General features: G+C 40.2%; 3 protein-coding genes across 3 annotated transcripts in view; all 3 read right to left on the bottom strand.

The window, feature by feature from the left end:
• Positions 1-23330, bottom strand: part of NGR-A17 (neuropeptide receptor A17) — a 112381-nt gene that overhangs the window by 6375 nt on the left and 82676 nt on the right. Inside the window, exon 2 of the mRNA XM_028175746.2 lies at positions 386-517. Within this exon, the coding sequence (XP_028031547.2) occupies positions 386-497 (112 nt within the window). The 5' untranslated portion in view covers positions 498-517. The remainder of the gene's footprint in view (positions 1-385; positions 518-23330) is intronic.
• LOC149502904 (uncharacterized) lies at positions 1693-4407 on the bottom strand. Its single transcript, XM_089727484.1, has 2 exons — positions 3594-4407; positions 1693-2840 (listed from the first exon to the last, which is right to left on the bottom strand). Exons 1-2 carry the CDS (start codon positions 4405-4407, stop codon positions 1693-1695), a joined length of 1962 nt encoding a protein of 653 aa, XP_089583610.1.
• LOC149502903 (uncharacterized) lies at positions 4678-5424 on the bottom strand. Its single transcript, XM_089727483.1, has one exon. It carries the CDS (start codon positions 5422-5424, stop codon positions 4678-4680), a length of 747 nt encoding a protein of 248 aa, XP_089583609.1.

Raw genomic sequence — 23330 nt, 5'->3', positions numbered from 1 at the left:
TATCCTTTAGGCCACGCCAACGATAAATTCAGACGACGGTAGAGTTATCTTATACCTTTAAACGAGCAATTCTTGTATATATATAGGTATATACAAGAATTATATAAATAATCTGAATCTCGGAAACGGCTCCAACGATTTTCATAAAATTTAGTATACCGAGGATTTTGGGGGTGATAAATCGATCTAGCTACAATCTATTTTCAGAAAATGTTGTTTTATTCGTGTTTTCAATAATCAACTTTATCGATAATCAACTTTATGACTCTTCCCGACATCTATTGGCGAATAATAAGACTATTTTTACTGCTTTAAAGACACAACAAGATGGCGTTATAAAAAAAAAAATCTAGTATTATAGAAAATGTCTACACGCTTCCCTTACCTATGATGCCGATGAGCGATACGAGCACGTACATGGCGAGGAGTGTGGCCAGAGCGTGAGCGTGTGTCGCCTCGTCCGTCTGCGCGTCATCGCTCGCGTTACCGTACGACATCACTCCGCATCATATCATATCTGAAACAAAGTGAAACATGAGTTGCTCGCTCCGGGCATTTCAATATTGTAATAATTGTTACGTTATAATACTCACTGTAAAAATGAATATTTAAAAAAAATCTAATATTTTTTTTTTTTATCTATTCTTTAAAAAAAAGACATGCCCGCTGAGTTTCTTGCCAATTCTTCTCAGGACGGAGGCTAGTTCTTGTGAATTGGCGGTAGTTCTTTTGACGTTCAACAAGTATGTACTTTCATTTATGTTGAATAATTTTTTTTTGATTGGATTTGATTTGAAAGTATTGTTTGTAATCCAACGAATCGAATTTTGAATTTGTCGTAGCCTAAAGGATAAGACGTCCGGTGCATTCGTATCTAGAGATACACCGGTGTTCGAATCCCGCAGGCGGGTACCAATGAAATACGTACTTAACAGATCTTCACGATTGACTTCCACGATGAAGGAATAATATTTTATAATAAAAATCACAGCCCGCAAAATTATAATTTGCGTAAATACTGGTGGTAGGACATGATGTAGATACACAGTGTAATTGTTATAATCTAGAAGACCGACTTTATCTATGCACGTCACAATACTCACGAATTACTTTCACGATGAAACAACATTAAAAAGGTTTGTTTCGACTATCCCTGAAATCTCCTGAAGGTTGGCGACGCTTAATTGGTTTACTGCTGGTCTTGTAAGTCCGCACGGATAGGTGCCGCCGCCCTGCCTATCTCTGCCGTGAAGCAGTGATGCGTTTCGGTTTGAAGGGTGGGGCACCCGTTAACCCGTTAACCTGTTTACCCGGGCAACGTAATTACGTTTTAAGGTTCCATTAGATATATATCTATGAAATACTATATAATATAAATGTAAAAATTATTGAAATATAATAAACATAAAAACTGGTGAAGCAATAGCTTTAAATGTTGTTTCTCTTCATAGAACAACTCAGTTTGTGCTATAGTTTTACTAGGCTAAACTTTATTTTGATGTAACACTTCAAACTATAAGTAAAACTCATAAAGGAGTGTTAAAAATATATCCTAAATGTATTAAAGTATATGTAATAATAATAATAATAATAATATAATAATAAGCCTTTTATTTCCCATCACCTAAATATTACATGTAAATATTCTCAACCATATATAACTCCTACATTCAGATCCAATTACATTGCCGTTCAATTTTCCTCGACAGGAACCCCTATTTGGGTATAGGCCTCCTCCAGCTTAATCCAATTTTCTCTGTTCCCAGCCTGCCTCATCCACTCCTTCCCAGCGGTGACTATGATATCATCACTCCATCGTTTCATAGGTCGTCCTTTCCTTCTTTTCCCATTAGGCCCTTTCCATTTTGTCACTTCAATTGTCCATCGTTTGTCACTGTAGCGTGCTACGTGGCCAGCCCATCGCCACTTTAATCTTTTACTGAAGTTTAGGACATCAATTAATTTTGTCTTTTTTCGTATAAATTCACTTCTTACTTTATCTTTTATTTTTATTTTTAGAATGCTTCTTTCCATCGCTTTCTGGCAATTAACCATTTTTGTTTTTATGGTGGTGTTGAAAGTCCACGATTGGCAACCATATGTGAGAGTTGGTAAGATGCATGTATCCATAACTGTTTTCTTCAGGTGGAGTGGATAGTCTCCTTTCATTATCTCTTTGAGTGACCAATATTTTTTCCAACTCATATTTATTCTACGTTGTACCTCTTCTTCTTCGCTTCTGTCTTCAAATGATATTTCTTTTCCTAGATATATGTATTTGTTTACGAATTCTAATGTTTTTCCTTCAAGTTTTATTGGATGTTTGACGCTGTTTGTCATTACTTTTGTTTTGTCTTTATTCATTAATAGGCCTACTCTTTTACTTTGTACATTTAGTTGGTTTATCATTTTTTCTAGTTTTCTACTGTTATCAGCTAAGAGGACTATATCATCTGCAAATCTGAGGTGACTCAAGTATTGGTTACATATTTTAAGGCCTTCGTTTTTCCATTTCAGCTCTTCAAAAATGTTATGCAGCACTGCTATAAAGATCTTCGGGGAAAGTGGGTCTCCTTGTCTCACTCCTCTTAGAATAGGTATTTCAGGTCCTCGGTTCTCTAGTTTCACACAACTGGTGCTCTTGTCGTAAATGTTCTTCAAGACATTTTTGTACTTGTCGTGGACCTGACATTTGTCCAGTGCCTCCCAGATGGCGTCATGTGAGATCGTATCAAATGCCTTAGCGTAATCGATAAAACCTATATATATTGGTCTGTTGAACTCCTTGTACTTTTCTATTATTTGCTCCATTACATGAATATGGTCTAATGTTGAAAAACCTGACCGGAACCCCGCTTGTTCTTTTGGTTGTAGGTTTTCAATTTTGCTACTAATTCTGCTTAATAGTATAGAGGTAAAAAGTTTATATATGCTCTGGAGAAGGCTAATTGGTCGGTAGTTGCCTATATCTCGAGGGTCACCTTTTTTATATATCAAAATGATATCTGCTTTCTTCCACTGTTCTGGTATTAATCCCGTGCTTAGAATTTTGGTAAACAAGCATGAAAGTGAACGCGCTAATAAAGTAGTCCCAAATATTAAAGCTTCATTGGATATACCGTCTGGCCCTGGGCTTTTTTCTGACTTTAATTTTTTAATATGCTGTATTACTTCCTTCGTGTTGATCTCTACAGGCTCGTCTTTTACGTCTTTACACTCTATGAAATGTTTACTTTTACTTATACTAGTTTTATACTTGCTATTATATAGCGCTTTGTAGAACTCTGTAGCACTATCTATAATATCTTTTCTAGTGTTAGGTCTTGTACTCCTCGACTTTAAATTTTGTATCCAACTTTTGTGAGTATTTAATTGTCTATATGCTCTTTTTGTGCTCCTGTACTGTTTTATGTTTGTTTCTATTATCTGTTTTCTGTAGTTTGCATAGTCTTGTTTAACGGCTTTATTAGTTTTTTTGAATAGCATACTTAGCTCTGCCTTCATTTCCGAAGTTTTTTGTTTTATTTTCAATAGTGTCGAGCGTCTGGTCATTAGTTTTATTGTTGATTGTGTAAGAATTTTGTTTGAATTACTTTGTTCCTCTTTGTGTTCGTTTGTTGATATGCTTTTTTTAATGACGTGTTCTATTTTGTTGTATAGGGTCTGGACATCGTCGTCTTCAAAAGGTTCAAGTTCTTTTATGTTGTTTTCCAAATTTCTAGTGTACATCATTATTTCTTTTTCAGTTTTGAATATATTTGGGGATGATTTGAACGATATCCTACATTTTTTAGTATTTTGTAAAGAATAAGTTGCTCTAACCAGTCTGTGATCGGAACTATACCCTAAGCCGTGCAGTACTTCTATTTTCCTTATACTTTTGGGCTGGTTTGATAGGATATAGTCTAATTCATTCTTTACTTTTCCATTTGGTGATTTCCAAGTCCATTTTCGATTTTGTCTCATTTTAAAATACGTATTCATAATCGACAGTTTGTGTTCGAAGGCAAATTCTATGAGCTTTTCACCTCTTTCGTTTCTTTTTCCATAACCAAATTTACCTAGAATCTTATCTTCTTTTGTTTTAGCTATCCCTACTTTGGCATTGAAGTCTCCCATTAACAGTACATCTCCGCTAGTCTGCGCTTGCGCTTCTTGCAGTGATTCGTAAAATTTTTCCATTTCTTCTTTAGAAGCCTTTTCAGTTGGTGCATACACTTGAATTATTGATATTATCTTTTTGTTGAACTCAAGTTGAAGTATTGCAACTCTTTCAGATAAGCCTGAGAAGCTTAATATATTGTTTTTGTATTCTTTTTTTATCAAAAATCCTACACCATGCAGGCCAGGTGTTTCTCCTTTGAAGCAGAATATAAAGTCTTGATGCTCTTCGATGCCACTGCCCATTCGTCTAACTTCAGCTAAGCCTAATATATCAATTTTTATTTTTTCTAGTGAGTATACTAGTTCTATATATCTTGTTGTGGATGCTAACGATCTTACGTTAAATGTTCCAATTTGTAGTGATTTTTGAGGTAGTGTTTTGTTTACTGGAGGGTTATGGTCATTTTCCCCCACGGGGACCAGCCGGCTTGGGGGAGTGTTTTTCTTGGTTGTTTTTTGCAGGTTTGTATTAAAATGATTGTTATTATTCCGGTTTCGAGTGTACGGTGATTGCTATACATTTGTTTTCTCTCTTAATGAGTTTGATTTTACGCGTGCCATGTATTCGTACGCATTAGTTGTGTTTACTTTTTTCGGAGCTACGTACAATTCATTTTCTTTTTGTGGTGTGCTGATATTGGGCGGAGAAGGTGGGTCTCTTTTCCTTTTTTCTCGATTAGCATCCGTTTGGCTCTTGATTATTAGTTTATCTAATTTTAAGTATGCTATGTTACCCTTCCTTCGTTCCTCTTCAAGTTTTGGTTGTAATGTTTTGCGTGCTTCTAATATTTCTTTAGTATAATCTTCCTTCACATAAATACCCTGGGGTAGTTTATGTTTCGATCTCATTATTTCCATTTTTCTCCAGTACGATACAAGGGATATCAAAATAGGTCGAGGCGTATTTTTTATTTTTCCAATTCTATAGGTATTCATAATTTCGTGCTCTTGTATGTTTAATCCAAGATGACAATTAAGTTTTTCAGATATGTATTTTACCAAACTTAACTCTTCTTGTTTGTCTTCCTTTATTCCAAAGAGTAGTATGTTAGTTTTCTTTTTAGCCATTTCCAGACCTTTAATTTTCTCCTTAAGTTCTTTGACTGAATTTTTAAGTTGTTTATTTTCGTCATCTATCTTTTTAAATCGCTCATTAATTTGTTGCACAACATTTTTGGTTACAGCTTCTGTTATAGTGATAGTCTGCTGTTTCATTTGCTCTTGAATTTTTTCTAATAATTTTTGCATTTGATTATCCATTTTCAGTGAAAATTTTTATTTAACGTTTTTAGTAAATAGTTTTAAGATGATTCTGGTATAATTTTAGAGTAGATCTGTCAACCCCGACTGTATAGTAATTAAAGTATATGTATTCAAAGATAATACACAAAAAGAGGGCGCCTGAATTTTCTAAACAGTAACAAGGAGCAGGCGCCCGAGGCGACTTCTTAGGAAGACTTTATACAAAGAATTATTCATTTCCATCTCGTTCCTAATAAAAATTTAACGATGAAGGACAATTTTTTTTTCTTTCCGAGATCCGTTACGTAAATACACGTTCTAATCTCAGTTGGTTCAGTACATTGGAGATAAAATGGTCGCTTCATATTTTTCATTAATCGTTTCTGTTAAATGGGCTCCCTGTATCTATATTTGATATTGATCTAAATTAACGGGCCAGTTCACAGATCACTTAGTGTTAAGCTGTTACCGGAGCCTATTGAAATCAAAGCTTCGAATACAGCTACTCTTTAAAGCGGGCCCTAGACTTTGTACAATACATTTTATCTATACTTCTATACTAATATTATAAAGAGGAAAGATTTGTTTGTTTGTTTGTATTAAATAGGCTCCGAAACTACTGAACCGCTTTGACACAGTGAGTGACATAGGCTACAATCTTTTTTGAAAAAAATTAGGGATCCTTACTAAAACTCCAATAATATAACCCAAGGTGTACAAAAATTACCTAAAATATTCTTTACATCACGTGCCCTGCGAAAACTATTCATGATAGAATAAAATAATGTACTACGACTTTGTAGAACACATTATTATTCACAAAAAGTGTCGCGACAGCATATGTCTAACTATTATAGTTAAATAAGTGTTCTTTTATTTAAAAAAATAAAACAACGTCAAATATCGTTGAAATTTTTGTTAAAGACCCGAGCGGAGCCGGAGCGGGCCGCTAGTTGTAATATAAGATTGAAAGGCGCTCTGAATCCAAACAATCTATTATATTATATTGCACAATAATACGCAGTGCACAAAATTTTCATGTTCGCGTCTAGCGCCTGTACTCTTTATCAAGAACAACCACAGACTGAAAAATATTGTTGCAATAAAAATTAACTAAACTAGCTCAAACTTTCGATCAATCATTGGGCAATTTTCAATATTAACTTTACTAACTACTAACAGTCTAATTGACTAACAGCCAATAATATTGTCCAGTTCCCAATATTGCGCAAAATAATGCGCAAGGCAATACATAATTTAACACGTGTAATATTCATACAATTCCCGTTCCAGTCTATCACGATCGTTGATTGTCTGAATGTTGACGGATAATGCTTACAAAGAGAAAATGTTATGTGATATTTACGTTTGTGAATTTTAAAATATGAACAAAGGTTAAAGGTAGGCAAAGAATTGAAGTATACAATTTGTAATTTGATGAATAAAATAGCTAAGGTTCCTAACGAGTGGCGTATATTAAGAGTCAACTCCCTGGACCTATAAGAGTTCTTGCCCTAGAAATTGTTTAAAAAAAAACCTCCCATCAAACATTATGGAAGCGTTGTGGAAACAACTTTACTAGTGGTAGGACCACTTGCGAGTCCGCGCGGGTAGGTACCACCACCCTGCCTATTTCTGCCGTGAAGCAGTAATGCGTTTCGGCTTGAAGGGTGGGGCAGCCGTTGTAGCTACACTGAGACTTTAGAACTTGTATCTCAAGGTGGGCTTGGGACCGGCTATGGGCTCCAGTAACCACTTAACACCAGGTGGGCTGTGAGCTCGTCCACCCATCTAAGCAATAAAAAAATAAAAACAGCGAAAAAGGAGAACCAGAATTTGATAGGGTCTAGCTAAGTCAAAATTCATCGCTCTAAGATGAATAAATTATAAATTCTTAGACAAGCATACAAACAAAGTATATTATCCTGGAATGTCGACAAATAATTCACATATAATCGTAGATTAATTAAATTTGTATTTATTATTTACTCTAACGCGTAACTGAGCAGTCCATTCCACTTACATTGAACTGGAGCCAAATGATTAGATTAAACTGTATCAAAAAAGATTTAATCTCACTTAAAGTTAGTTTTTTGCTCACAAAAAGATTGCAGTACACGTTATAAATTTGTTATGGTCGCTTGCCGTAAAAAAAGACGTTGCAATAAAAATGTTCACAATTACTAAGCCATTTCTTAACGGGTTCTCTGGTGAAGTAAAATAAGGCATCTACCCGATGATAGAGGGCGGTAGTTGGGGTTTTGAGCGGGGGTCATGGTTGTTCTTTTATATTACCTTAAATAGCTCTCGAATCACTAGGTTTTGTTTTATTTGTACTGTGTTATATTACGGCAGTTACACCCTTTTAATCTGTATGTAAATGTGCTGTAATAATGACAGTATAAAATTTTATTTTGTCTCTTGACCTTATAAAATTTGACAGGGTCTTTCAGATAACAGATACTATATGAATACGCAGCAGGATTTAATTGTAGGTAAATATTATCTATTTATATATTAATACGTGAAGCAAAAACTTTGTACCCCTTTTTACGAAAATTGCGCACATTCTCACACTTAGGCTAAGTTCATATGATCGCGCGGTACCGCGCGTCACCGCGCGGTGGAAGCGTTCACATGAAAGAATGTACGCGCGAGAGTCTGGCATCAACATTGATTGAGAATGGACGTGGAGGAAGAAATTTGCTTATTGAAAGACGATACTGGGTGTATCCTATTTTAATTGAAAGACTTTCTTCAAGCCTTTTTGTAACTTTATATCCCGACCTGAGACTACACGAATAAAATTTTTTAACTACCTAGTTTAGGATGTCAGTTGCATCTTTTCATTTTATATATGATTGCGTTGAAAACTATTTAAAATCGATAGACACGATATCGTCTTCGCTAGGTACTCATTTTTCTTTGATCTATGCGTCTGTCCGTCTCAAACCGCGCGGATCAGCTGAACAGGTAGATACAGTTTTGCAGAACTTGTACCGCGCGGTGAGCAGTTCCGCGTGGTACCGCGCGGTCATGTGAACTTAGCCTAATAGAGCAGGAGTGCACAATGATAATATTTTTTTTTAAATAAAGCATAAAAGATACTTTAAATCAATAAAGAAAACATTACACATACTACCATGCATTTTACACAACACATACATAAAAATATACTCTTTGTTTACTGTTAATTGGGAAACTTTTGTTATTGTTTAAAGTCTGTGGTCGAATTGAAAATAGATTAATATTATTTGTCTTTAATATTATTGATCTATAGTGCAGTTTTGGCGAATACTGTGATCATATTATCGAATTATAATAGTGTTTGACAATAGAACCATATTAATGTTTAAACTTATAATTTCAATTAATTATAGTCGAATTTCGACTACTGCGGGATCACTAGTATACACAATAACACTGTCGTAGAGATTAACACGGATAAAAAGACAAAAGCGTTTCTAAGTTGAGTTTAAGTACGTTTATAGATATTAACTTATTTCGCACTAATATAATGTAAAGCAGAAGCCTATAATGCTCAGTCTGAATTTTAATCTTATGTATTTGTTCAACTCCCCGATTACGGCCCTGTTCGATTCTTATTACGATTGGATCTCGTCGTCTAGACTGGGGTGAGTCGAATCGTACAATCGCCTTGCGACTTTTTTTATTTTATTATTCTATTGTATTTTCAATTGTTTCGTTCATAGAAAAACCGCTGTTTTGATGAGTTCTTTGACATTCTTCAAACATTCATTTGGCGAGATTGTCTCTTAATTACTTTAATTAAACTCTATTTAATATATTGTACACATTCTGAAAGGCCGGCTTGACACGGTCGTGATGAGGGACGCGGTTACTAGCGACAGTCGGATGTTAAAAAGCCTAACTACCAACTTAAGCTCCTAGTGTCCTGTACTTTAGACCTTAATACCCCAGTCTAAACGGAACAAAGATTCTTGTATTTGTTGGTTCTATTCGCTACCGGACAACCGAAGTATGGGCTTATATATTTTTTGAAATGAAACTTTTTTATGCGCCTTGTGAGTAAAATTTAACTTGCAACAGATTCGTTACGGCTAGAGAGAAAAGATACAATTTAGGAAGAGCGAGAGTGAGAAAATAGACAGAGCATCTCGTGAACCACTGTTTACGGGCGTCGGCCACCAGATGGCTTGTTATTAGTTTCTCATTGCTCCTGTAGATGGCTGTAGCATATTTAGTATCTTATATTTAATTTAGGTTAGCGAGATCTATTGGATTTCATATAAACTTATATTCATATCAACATTTCAAGGCTAACCGTGTGAACAGTTTAGATCCGAAAAAGTATATGAAGAAAATCACAATACTACACACCGCAAAAGAAGCTTAACTTCTTTCACGTGCACTAAGTTGCACGCCCACCAGTTTTCTTCCTAAGTAATCGTTGGTAGCATAAGGGACTATTCCAACTTCGCGCCGACCGGTAGGACCTGAGAGAATTGCTAACACTGCCAATGGACTTGTATGCTCATTAATAGTAAACAAACAACACCATTGTTTTAAACCATAATGATTATGTCAATCAAAGTAGATTTTGTAACATAAACAGTGATTGATCGTTTATTTTCTAAATTGAACAAGGATAATCCAGGATGAAGAAAAAGACGCACACAAAAAAATTATCCCCGAAAATTTTTCCCAAAACAAATTATTTCATTCACGAGAGATTTAATGAATGAAAAAATTTAATAGAACCGCAACTTTGCGTTTCAAATTTCAAGAGGAAACTGGAGAGATGTTTGCACAAAACGGCTTAAATTTTCACTCAATTAACTTTATTAACTAAAATACTTCATTTTAACTATTCTACCTTTTTGAGGTAAACACGCAGAACCATTGGAGCTAGAGTGTTCGTTTAAGCTTGTTTTGCTTAAAAATTAAACAATGGTATTTACACAATAAGCATAACCAATTCTAAAAGCGTTAAATTCCAGCTAATCTTATAAATAAAGATAATAATATGGGCAGTAGAAAAGTAAGAGAGTGCAACAATTATTAACTAGATGTGGATCTTAAATATGATCTTAAATATCCCTTTGAGAATCTTTTTTTTTGCTACAATAGATGGACGATAATTCCGTCACCCACCTTGAGACATGAGTTCTAAGTCTCAGTTTTTACAGCACAATGGCCGACCAGTCCTTCAAACGCATTACTGTTTCACGGCAAAAATAGGCAGGGCGGTACTGCGTGCTGGAGTCATGGTCGAGACGGCAGGCCGATCCTTCGGCTGGTCATAGGACCGTCGAGGCGATTCGCTCGGTCCTTGTGGATTGGGTGAATCGTGACAGAGGACGCTTCACTTTCTGGCTCACGCAGGTGCTCACTGGGAATAGTTGTTTCGGTGAGTTCCTGCACCGGATCACAGCCGAGCTGACGGCAGAGTGCCACCATTGTGGTTGCGACTTGGACACGGCAGAGCATACGCTCGTCGTCTGCCTCGCATGGGAGGGGTGGCGTCGTGTCCTCGTCGCAAAAATAGTAAACGACTTGTCGTTGCCGAGTGTTGTGGCATCGATGCTCGGCGTCAACGAGTCGTGGAAGGCGATGCTCGACTTCTGCGAGTGCACCATCTCGCAGAAGGAGGCGGCGGGGCGCGTGAGAGACGCACAATCCCGCCGACGTCGAGCGGGGGCCAGGGAGGTGGATCTCGCCCAAGCCCTGGCCCTCTAAGTGTTTCGGGTCTCCCTCACATGTCGGTCTGGGGACCGGCGAGGGGGACTAAGAAAACGACGTGCAAGCCGCTCTGCACGCCTTTTACGCAAGAGCATCCAGGTGATGGAAGGCCGGCTATCCTCGCCCACCCACCTGCCCACCCTGGTTCTGGTCCAACGGCGTATTCCGTATGATAGCTCACTCTAACCGGCGCCATCTAGGCGGGCTTCGGATAGCCTGCCGACCGAAAGGGCTGGTGGTCGTAGTGCCGACGACCGCCGGTCCGGCGTCCCGAGGGGGAGGGTGATGGGAGAGATGTGGTCCGCACTAAACGCTTCACTTTCCCCCCTTTGCCTTTTCTTGAGTTCTATCTCATGCGAGGTTTGGACGTTGGTTGTTGAACGACAGGAGGTTTTAGTCAGTTCGACTCTGACATGCCTCACCCTCCATCCCCAGTGGAGGGCGGAGGTCCGGCGATTTCCTCCACACCAAAAAGAAAAAAAGGGTTGTGGTACCTACCCGTGTGGGTACACAAGACCCTGTGATGTGGAGCTGAATGTTGAAATGATGATGACAATGACTATCCTATTGTTTTAAAAGCAACACTCAATGGTTTTGTTATACAAGGAAAACGAAGCGATCTCATTTATTAAATTATGCCATGAAATATATGAATGTTTTAAGCATTTTCGTATTTATGATAATGAAGTCTCATTTGTACTCGTTCTCATTCAGCGCACTGTAAAATGTGTGTGTTTGTAGAGGATTCTTATGTTCCCTTATTACGTCGGTAAATATGAGTTCCGTTAAAATATAATGGCCGTGTACGAGGGAACATTGGTACAATTGTTTAAAAAAAAAATTAAAATGGAAACGTTTTAAATTTATGTTGCTAAAGCATACATATTCTGGTTGTTTTTTGTTTTTTTTTCTATCGTGGTTATATTGGGAAATATTTTTTCTAATTAAGTGCAAGTGTGGGGCAGCCTTTGTAACTATACTGAGACCCTTGAACTCATGTCTCAAGGTAAGTGGTGGCATCTACGTTGTAGATGTCTATGGGCTCCAGTAACCATTTAACACCAGATGTACTGTGAGCTAGTCCAACCATTTAGGCAATAAAATAAATATTATTATATTCGCATTGTCAGTCTTCTGTAACACAAAAATCTGTTGGGTATCTTAAATATTGGATACATCTTCAGAAATGAAGATTCCTTGGAGAGATTTGTCATACAGGGCTGTGTAGAAGGCAGAAGAGCTCGAGGTTGATCCCTCACGCGCTGGATTGACCTCATCATCAGTACTACGAAAGCCACTGCCACCAGTCTCCAATGGAGGAACATCGCTCGACGTGCGAGTATCTTGGAAGCGAGCGGTGACGACGAGACGCAACCCTGTCCATCGAGAGCCATGACTACTCTGCCAAGAGTATCCGACTAGGAAGAAGATCTTAAATATTGTGTTACACCGGTTAGAGTAACGTCATCTATCGCCTAATAGCCGAACGAATATCGAAGCATCTAGTAATATCTAGAGCGCTCGAGGAGTACAACGCCATCTATTATCAAATAGCGTAAACACACCAAAACTACTCGACTGGTCAGGAATGTTCTCGATAATTCTAGGGATGTCGTATCGACTATAAAAGCGTTGCAGAGATGACCCGCAAGTAGTTAGTAATCGGATCTACTCGAAGCGAAACAGCGAACGGATCACCTGAAGCGAAGTAGAACAAGGGAATTGAGATTTTTAAAGTGTTCATAAAGTGTTTTGAGTGTTCTAAATGTTAATACAGTATTAATTTGTACTTCGGTAGAATATTAGTTATCCGGAACACCAGCGCGTAGCAATATTAAATGTATGGTTAGGTATTGGATCGCCGAGTTTGAAACATCAACGGAATCTTTCTAATTAGTCAATTTGTATTTAAGCCGCGAAACAGTTAATGCCTTTCGACTTAATAAGAACTTTAATAGAAATCTATGACCTATTCGGTCCTATGTCCTGTCTATGTCCTATATCCTGTATATGACCTATCTATCCTGTTGCTCCATCTTTTGTTAATTAATTTTAAGACTGCCTAAAAAAGGACGCTTTGAAAAAACTTCTGGTGATCTTTAAATGTACGATCAAGTTTGACGAACGTTACCTCTCGTCCATTTTGAAATTAGTAACTGAAAACTGATAATCAATGGAACAAATTGTACAGAATTAAATTGTAAATTCAAATTGATTTTAATTTATGAAACAAATTAATTCGATCAGTTGATTGGTGTCGATCTGTTGAAGAGGACCTGGTTATGTCAAAAAGAACCATTTAGATTTATTATGCGAATAGTAAAATAATGAGGGGCCGAATCGTGTAGATTATTTGTTGTACCTCTGGCACTTAACATCCACGTGACGACTAGTGCGTAGTCACTTTCATTTCTATCATTGTATTAATAATATATACAAACTAATAATTTCCTTTGTCAGGTTTGCCCAAATTTACATGAATTATGAAACTGATAGAAGGGAGTTTAAACTACTAAAATATTATTATTCAACTGTAAAGAGGAACGCCCATTTCAGGCCCAATGCGGACAATAGATTAGAGAAAAAATACTTAGTGCATTAATTTTGTCATAAATAAATATTTTATGCATTTACTTTCTTCCAAATAAGCGCCACTACAGTTTACAATAAGTAGTTTAAAAAAAGTAACTCTATTGAAAAAAACAAGATTTTTTTTTTGGGGGAAAAATATTGCCAGCTTCAAAACCTTTTACGTATTAAGTAAACATTTTAAGTATATAAAGAAAAACATATAAATAAATCATTTTAAGTATCATTAATCAATCGATTTTAATCGATTATAAGCACATAAAATAACATCAAAGACATACCCATTGGACTTTAACTTGTTACTATACTTGAGACCTTAGAACTTATATCTCAAGGTGGGTGGCGCATTTACGTTGTAGATATCTATGGGCTCCAGTAACCACTTAACACCAGGGTGGCTGTGAGATCATCCACCCATCTAAGCAATAAAAAAAAAACTTAACTTGTATTGTTATTTAAATATGTACAACTAAAACAAAAACATAAAAAATAATAAATAATGTGCACTCGTAAAACAAAGATTAAGAAATAAATCAATTATCGGTTATTTAAAAAAATGATCGATATATGAATTTCATGTAATTATTTTTGTTTATACGGACAACACTGATTTTTTTTTTTTTTTTCTCTCTGACTGACTGACCCTTCGTTTGCTGCTTGTGCTTGCGTACAAAATGGATGTGTTTTGATTTTTCTTCGATTTATTTTATCAATAACGTTTCATACTACGACTGAAAACCATTGTGTGAATTGTGGTTTTAACCTGACGGAGATTTAAAACCGTGTATATGCTCTCCTGTGATATTTTTAGATGATTTACTAATTGTGTATGAAGATGAAGAAAATATAGATCATTCCGATAGAGGCACCCGTCACGTGCGGACGTGCTCATCGTCCACTCGATCGCCCGGTCTTTGTTCGCCCGGCTTTTGTTAGCCCGGCCATTGTTCGCGCGGCCTGTGTTCGTGATACATCTGCCGACCAAGTGTGTTTCCTGGAAGCTTTTATTTGTTTTGTTTTAGTTATTTTTGTGTTCGTGGAACATTTGCCGACAAAGTGTTTTCCTGCAAGTATTTTTTTGATTTGTTTCTTTTTGTAATTTCTGTTTTGTTGTGATTTTTCTTTGTCCTGTAGTAATCGCGCCGCATTGCCACCTGTGTTCAATAGAACCGCTCAGATCCGAGAAGTTGGGGCCTCGCCGCAAGGCGAGTGTTTTCAAGACCCGGGGCCGCCCCACCTGGGTACTCAGCGATCATGGACGCTGTATTCGCGGAATTCCTCCGACTTCGCCACCCACAGCTCGCCTCAGAGTTTCTGGCCTTCAAGGCCAATCACACTGCGAGCCCTCTCGAGGACTCCGCCGCGTTCTCTGCTCCTGCGTCGCCTGTACCTACGTGCAGAGCTTCTGCATTGAGCACCGCAGCCTCTGTCGTGCCTGCCGCTCCCGTGTCGCCTATACTGGCGAGAAAAGCTGCTGCGTCGTCCGCCGTGACCATCGTTTCAGCTGAGCGATCATCCGCGGCCTCCGTCGCGCCCTCTAAAACACCTACACTTGCTCGTAGGTCGCCTGCATCCGCCTCCTCGTGCTCCGACTCTGACTCGGACATGGAGGTCGACCTCGCCCCCGCCTCATCGACGGATGGATTCACCCTGGTACAGAAGGGTAAGAAGCGTGCCGCGGAGTCTCGAGTTCCCGCGGCCGCTAAAATTAGCAAAGCCGTGAACGCGTCGCGCCCCCGCCCTCAGACTCCCGTTGCGCCCCCAGCCCGTGCCACTCCGTCGCCGCGTCCGGTGGCACAAAATAAAACCCCTCCCCCGGTTATCCTTCAGGAGAAGGCAGCTTGGGATCGAGTTTGCCTGGCCCTTAAGGCCAAAAATATAAATTTCACGAATGCCCGTAACCTCGCGAACGGCATTCAAATTAAGGTTCAAACACCCGACGACCATAGGGCCCTCTCTTCTTACCTCCGTAAGGAACGTATAAGTTTCCATACTTATACGCTCCAGGAGGAGCGCGAACTCCGCGTTGCAATACGCGGAATCCCGAAAGAGTTAGATGTAGAGCTCGTCAAGGCCGATCTGTTAGAACAGGGCTTTCCAGTGAATTCTGTGCACCGTATGCACACCGGTCGCGGTAGGGAGTCATATAATATGGTTCTAGTCACCCTCCAGCCTACCCCCGAGGGTAAGAAAATCTTCAACACACAGACCGTCTGTAGGCTCTCCGGTATCGCCATCGAAGCCCCCCATAAAAAAGGCACTCCTAGCCAGTGCCATAACTGTCAATTGTACGGGCACTCTTCCCGTAACTGTCACGCGCGCCCCCGATGTGTTAAGTGTTTGGGCGATCACGCCACGGCCCTCTGCGCTCGCGACCAAAAAACCGCGACGGAACCGCCTAGCTGCGTCCTATGTCGAACACAGGGTCACCCCGCGAATTACCGTGGTTGCCCCCGAGCCCCTAAAATAAATCGCCGCGTCGCCCGCCAAAATCGCCTCCGAGCTTCCGGCCCAGACATCAAAGCCTCGGCACCCTCTGCGTCGCAGGCTAAGCCAGCGTTCGTTCCGGCGGCGGTGCCCAGTGTCTCGGCCTGGGCAAAACCGCTGCCGTACACGAACACGGCTACAACTCCCTCCTCCGCGATTCGTCCCGCCCCCGCGACTCGTCCCTCTCCCGCGACTTGCCCTCCGACTGCGTCCGAAAATCTCGCTTTAGCGATCGACTTCTTTCAGTCGATCAACTTTGAGCGCGTTAACGCTTTGGGCGACGCCATTCGCGCTGCCTCCACTGCACAACACTTTATCGCCGTTGTGCAGGAATACGCCGACGTATACGCGTCATTAAATACGTACGTCCTCCCCTCACTCCGCCGGTAATCAATGGCGTATATAAGTAGAATAAAGCCCCTATCCGTAACGATAGGATTTTTTAACGCTTACGGTCTCGCAAATCAACGTGATCAGGTTTCTGACTTTTTGCGTGACCATCAAATTGATATCTTTTTAATGCAGGAGACCCTACTTAAGCCCGCGCGCCGTGACCCTAAAATCGCGAACTATAACATGGTCAGGAACGACAGGCTCTCTGCCCGTGGTGGTGGTACCGTCATTTACTATAGAAGAGCCCTGCATTGCGTCCCGCTCGATCCTCCCGCGCTCGCTAATATCGAAGCATCAGTGTGCCGAATCTCATTGACGGGACACGCGCCGATCGTTATCGCGTCCGTTTATCTTCCACCGGATAAGATCGTTCTAAGCAGTGATATCGAGGCGCTGCTCGGTATGGGGAGCTCTGTCATTCTGGCGGGCGACCTAAATTGTAAACACATCAGGTGGAACTCACACACCACAACCCCGAATGGCAGGCGGCTTGACGCGTTAGTCGATGATCTCGCCTTCGATATCGTCGCTCCGCTAACCCCGACTCACTACCCGCTAAATATCGCGCATCGCCCGGATATACTCGACATAGCGTTATTAAAAAACGTAACTCTGCGCTTACACTCGATCGAAGTAGTTTCAGAGTTAGATTCAGACCACCGTCCCGTCGTTATGAAGCTCGGTCGCGCTCCCGATTCCGTTCCCGTCACGAGGACTGTGGTGGATTGGCACACGCTGGGCATCAGCCTGGCTGAATCTGATCCACCATCGCTCCCGTTTAACCCGGACTCTATCCCGTCTCCTCAGGATACCGCTGAAGCCATAGACATCTTAACGTCACACATCACCTCGACATTAGATAGGTCATCGAAACAAGTTGTAGCGGAGGACTTCCTTCACCGCTTCAAATTGTCCGACGATATTAGGGAACTCCTTAGAGCTAAGAACGCCTCGATACGCGCCTACGACAGGTATCCTACCGCGGAAAATCGTATTCGAATGCGTGCCCTACAACGCGACGTAAAGTCTCGCATCGCCGAAGTTCGAGATGCCAGATGGTCTGATTTCTTAGAAGGACTCGCGCCCTCCCAAAGGTCTTACTCTCAAATTAGCTTAGCTCGTACTCTCAAATCGGATACGGTAGTAACTATGCCCCCCCTCGTAGGCCCCTCAGGCCGACTCGCGGCGTTTGATGATGACGAAAAAGCAGAGCTGCTGGCCGATACATTGCAAACCCAGTGCACGCCCTGCACTCAATCCGTGGACTCTGTTCATGTAGAATTAGTAGACAGTGAGGTAGAACGCAGAGCCTCCTTGCCACCATCGGATGCGTTACCACCCGTCACCCCGATAGAAGTTAAAGACTTGATCAAAACCTACGTCCTCGCAAGGCTCCCGGTTCCGACGGTATATCTAACCGTGTTATTAAACTTCTACCCGTCCAACTCATCGTGATGTTGGCATCTATTTTCAATGCCGCTATGGCGAACTGTATCTTTCCCGCGGTGTGGAAAGAAGCGGACGTTATCGGCATACATAAACCCGGTAAACCAAAAAATCATCCGACGAGCTACCGCCCGATTAGCCTCCTCATGTCTCTAGGCAAACTGTATGAGCGTCTGCTCTACAAACGCCTCAGAGACTTCGTCTCATCCAAGGGCATTCTCATCGATGAACAATTCGGATTCCGTACAAATCACTCATGCGTTCAACAGGTGCACCGCCTCACGGAGCACATTCTTGTGGGGCTTAATCGACCAAAACCGTTATACACGGGAGCTCTCTTCTTCGACGTCGCAAAAGCGTTCGACAAAGTCTGGCACAATGGTTTGATTTTCAAACTATTCAACATGGGCGTGCCGGATAGTCTCGTGCTCATCATACGGGACTTCTTGTCGAACCGCTCTTTTCGATATCGAGTCGAGGGAACCCGCTCCTCCCCACGACCTCTCACAGCTGGAGTCCCGCAAGGCTCTGTCCTCTCACCCCTCCTATTTAGCTTATTCGTCAACGATATTCCCCGGTCGCCGCCGATCCATTTAGCTTTATTCGCCGACGACACGACTGTTTACTATTCTAGTAGAAATAAGTCCCTGATCGCGAAGAAGCTTCAGAGCGCAGCCCTAGCCCTAGGACAGTGGTTCCGAAAATGGCGCATAGACATCAACCCAGCTAAAAGTACTGCGGTGCTATTTCAGAGGGGAAGCTCCACACGGATTTCCTCCCGGATTAGGAGGAGGAATCTCACACCCCCGATTACTCTCTTTAGACAACCCATACCCTGGGCCAGGAAGGTCAAGTACCTGGGCGTTACCCTGGATGCATCGATGACATTCCGCCCGCATATAAAATCAGTCCGTGACCGTGCCGCGTTTATTCTCGGTAGACTCTACCCCATGATCTGTAAGCGGAGTAAAATGTCCCTTCGGAACAAGGTGACACTTTACAAAACTTGCATAAGGCCCGTCATGACTTACGCGAGTGTGGTGTTCGCTCACGCGGCCCGCACACACATAGACACCCTCCAATCCCTAAAATCCCGCTTTTGCAGGTTAGCTGTCGGGGCTCCGTGGTTCGTGAGGAACGTTGACCTACACGACGACCTGGGCCTCGAATCAATTCGGAAATACATGAAGTCAGCGTCGGAACGATACTTCGATAAGGCTATGCGTCATGATAATCGCCTTATCGTAGCCGCCGCTGACTACTCCCCGAATCCTGATCATGCAGGAGCCAGTCACCGTCGACGCCCTAGACACGTTCCTTACGGATCCATCAGATCCAATAACCTTTGCATTAGATGCCTTCAGCTCTAATACTAGGGGCAGGCTTAGGGACCCCGGTAACCGTACTCGTCGAACTCGACAAAGAGGTCGACGTGCAACCTAACCCATGCATCAGCCCGCTGAGTTTCTCGCCGGATCTTCTCAGCGGGTCGCGATTCCGATCCGGTAGTAGATTCATTCGCGAAACAATTGCTCTTGAGTTGTTAGGTCTCCTTCGGAGGCGCTCGGGCAGTTGTTAGCAAATCCCACCCCTCTTAGCTGAGCCTTTGCTCGCCCACCTGTCCTGGTGAAACTGGAAAGGCCTTCGGGCCACCAGTAAACTTTCAATCACAAAAAAAAATAAAAAAAAATATAGATATTTAAAGAAGTATGTGTGTGTTTTTATACCATAATAACTACAATTGGATAAAAATACATTAGGAACATCTTAAACATTAAAAAAAGAAAAGTTCTTGAGGTATTTATATAGAAAATTAACCTCAAAACGAGTTTTTACTTTTTTTTTTATAATAGTGGTGTCAATTTCAATATATTTTTTAGATATCTAATACATTTAAGAATTTGAATCAGTCCATTTTTATAGTAATATTTGATGTCCACCTTGGGCCTAGCACACTATGGAAAGTGGGCATTCCCCTTTGTGCAACACGAACTGGACTGACAATCTGAAAATAAGCGTTGCTTTGGAGGCAAATTTTCTGGTTGCATCAAGAATCTCACATTTAATAGTTTTGTAAGACCTGCGCTCTGGAGTTTCTTTTTTTTCCACAGGAGAAAATCGCCGGATCTCCAACCGCGCGGCAGGTGGGGCATGTGGGAGTTGAACCTCATTAAAGACTCCTGTCACTCACAACCGGCGCCCTACCCCGGACGGGGCCGAAGCCCAGTCGGAGCAATTGCAGACGCAGAGCACCTTACATCCATCCCACCGACCCACAGACGCCGGACCAGCGGCCGCCAGCGACACTACCACCGGCTCCCTCGGTCAGCGAGCCGAGAGCTCGCCTTAATGGCACCGCGTTACTCCTTCCTCCGGAGCGGTCGGGGGAACGCGGTCTACCATCACCCGGCTTCCTACTGCGGGTGAGTGTGCAAAGCACGCCACCCCACGTCTGGGTCCCTCCCCACACAAAACGCGTGGGCCCCAGCTCTTAGGGGGGCCAGGTCACGGATACGATCCCAGTCCCGACCCTCGCTCGGCGGCGGCAGGTTTCTGCGTAGTGAGGAGAAAGGAGGCGCTCTTCAGTTTGGTTCTTTCTTGCATAGTACTTACAATAAAAAAATATTGATAAGATTTTCTATTTTTATAAATATATTAACAAAATTGTCCGATCGAGAATAATGATATTTTTTCGTATGTAATGTCAACAGTATTCAGTCTGCATTGAAAGAGAACTTTGTATTTTATGCAGAAAAAATTAATAATGAAATTTCAAATTAATTATACATGTAAATTTGTTTAAAAATCCAGAAACATATAAATTAAATTATATTTATATTTAATTAAAATTTGACTTTAAAACTTTTTGGTTTGACCTGGTTGGTATTTGTGGCTGGCAGACTAGATTAGGACCACCAGATCTCTCTGTCTGTGGGTCGACTACGGATAGGCGTTCTACAATACAATTGAAACTTCGACTTCAATGCAGAATTCACGTTGTGGTCTTAAGATTTCGGTAAGCCCTTTACACTGGATGAGCTATGAGTAGCAGTGATAACGATAATGATGAAGTCGATCAAAAATCTTTATCGAAATGATTGCGTATGGTCTTCGAATGACAATCGTGGTGTAAGCACAAAATCACGAAAATGTTTCAACGAATGTCAGAGCAAAACTGAAAGAATCACGATTCGTAATATGTCTCACGTGTTGGTAACCTTTTTATAGTTTTTAAAATTATACGCCATCTACAAGTTTCTAAGTGTATTTTTTCAGGAATATTAAACTCGAAAATCAAATAGTGCTATAGTTTTTTTTTGCAAACAATCATTATAATTGGCACTCCTTAGTTACCGGTTTGTAGCGGTTTGATATGTTCTAAGATCGGTAGCCTACTAAGCTAGAACCCTGATAGATTAGTGTCCGGTGAAGCTAACCTGTATTTTAAAATCTGAGGCAAATACAGATTATCTTAAGTAAATTCGTACCTAACTACTACTGATTGAATAACATCATAAAACTCGCAATATGCGAAAGAATTTAGAAAATTCTACTTATTTCTGAAGAGAAGCATTCTTACGTTCTAGGTTAAGTCTATTGTCATTACAATATTACTGTGACATTGATCATACGTGTCAAGATCAGCTTATTCACGTAATGAAATTTACAAGATTCTGGTAGCTTCGGTTAGAAGGCCAGCTTATTCTGGATTCAAAAAAAAAATTTACCAGTGCTTATAGCGCACAATTTACGACTATGTATAAGGGCTGTAACTTAACTATCTTTGATTATTCTACGATTATTACACTAAATTCAGAGTAAAATCCAAATGGGAAAACCGTCCATATGTCTTAGGCTGTTGATATATATTAGGCTGCTGTATGTCTCTTTAACAAAATCGAGAATCGTGAACACTAGCTTAATGAGCTGAGGGTGAAATATTCGAGACGGATATTATTGAAGTATATTGAGATGTGCCTTTGTTCACGCGGTAACAGCTGCCAATTCCAGCCGAGACAAATGAGCTTCGAAGTCCGATCGCGGCATGAGCGTACTAATGTATTGAAATTAGAAGGCGTGAAAGATGACCTTTTGTATGATCAGGCAATGCATTTTTGTGGTGACTTAAAGAGTTTTTTAAAGCATTTTTTAAAACTATCAGGTAAATGTGTTATTTATTTAAATTATTTTATTATATAATTAATAAATTTAGCTTAAAAAGCGCTACATACGTAGCAAATATGGATTCCGCATAAGAAACAAATCTAAGAAAAATAGTGATATTGCGAACGATATCGATCACTAGAGAGAGAGAAACATCGTCCGCAAACAAAGAGTCGAATAGCCGGATTAATGCTTATTCATTCGGGATTTTATCAGACTTTTTTCGTCCGAAATTTAATATAATGTTATTCAAATTGATTCTGAAATATTAAAAAAAAAGAAAATTTAAATTTAGAAAACATTTTGATACGTGGTCGGTCGTCAAAAGATTGATTTGGTAAACGTAAACAAATCCAATTCATACATCAAACATTGAACAATGGCCTCCGATCAGCAATGTCAGTGTCGACATCACGTACAATGGATTACCGGGAAAACATGTTTCACGTTCGAAATGGCATTCAAACAAGAAAATTTGTGGCTATTCAATACTAATTATATTGTATACAGAGTAGTAACACAAATTCTATTCTGTTGTGTTTGAAAATAAGAAATAATCACACGTTTTTTTTTAACTTGTTTTTATTAGTTTGGTATGTGTGTGTGTGTGTATTTATGGAATCTTTGAATGTCATTCTCACCAACTTCAAGAAGTCCGATTAACTTGAAAATTTATATACTTATAAGTTAAGCGATATATTTATGTACATTTTATAAATACGTTTTGAAAGTAATAGGATAGGTTCTATAAATACTAAGTAATAAATGAGGGTAATCTAATAAGTCCAATGCAAAACAAAAAAGAAACATGTGTGCAAATCACAAGTGTTAAAAGTGAAACCTTCAAAAATTAAAATACAGTTATCCTAAATGTCTAAGTATATGTAAAAGTTTTGTCATTAGTAAATAATTGTAAATCATATTTTATAGTATGAGGTAGCGCCCTTTGTGAATCGATATTTTAACGTCACGTATAATCCTAAATTGAAATTCACTACAAGAGGTTTTATACGCATGTTAGTATTAAAAAATCTCATAGATGGCGCTGTATTAAAAATTTTCGACACTTCCGTTGCATACCTGCGTGACGTTACATCTGTAAAAATTTTACCCTCATGCGC

This window comes from Bombyx mandarina, chromosome 05 (genome assembly GCF_030267445.1).
Source record: "Bombyx mandarina strain Sakado chromosome 05, ASM3026744v2".
Classification (NCBI taxonomy): Eukaryota; Metazoa; Arthropoda; class Insecta; order Lepidoptera; family Bombycidae; genus Bombyx; species Bombyx mandarina.
This window is presented reverse-complemented; position numbering and strand designations above follow the sequence as displayed.

What these genes read in the sequence shown, in the direction of transcription:
- LOC149502904 (XM_089727484.1), bottom strand. Translation starts at nt 4,407, where the DNA reads ATGGGCAGTGGCATCGAAGAGCATCAAGACTTTATATTCTGCTTCAAA. An exon ending in CGAACACAAAGAGGAACAAA is followed by an intron (nt 2,841 to 3,593) that starts GTAATTCAAACA and finishes GGTTCCGGTCAG; the next exon opens with GTTTTTCAACATTAGACCAT.
- LOC149502903 (XM_089727483.1), bottom strand. Translation starts at nt 5,424, where the DNA reads ATGGATAATCAAATGCAAAAATTATTAGAAAAAATTCAAGAGCAAATG.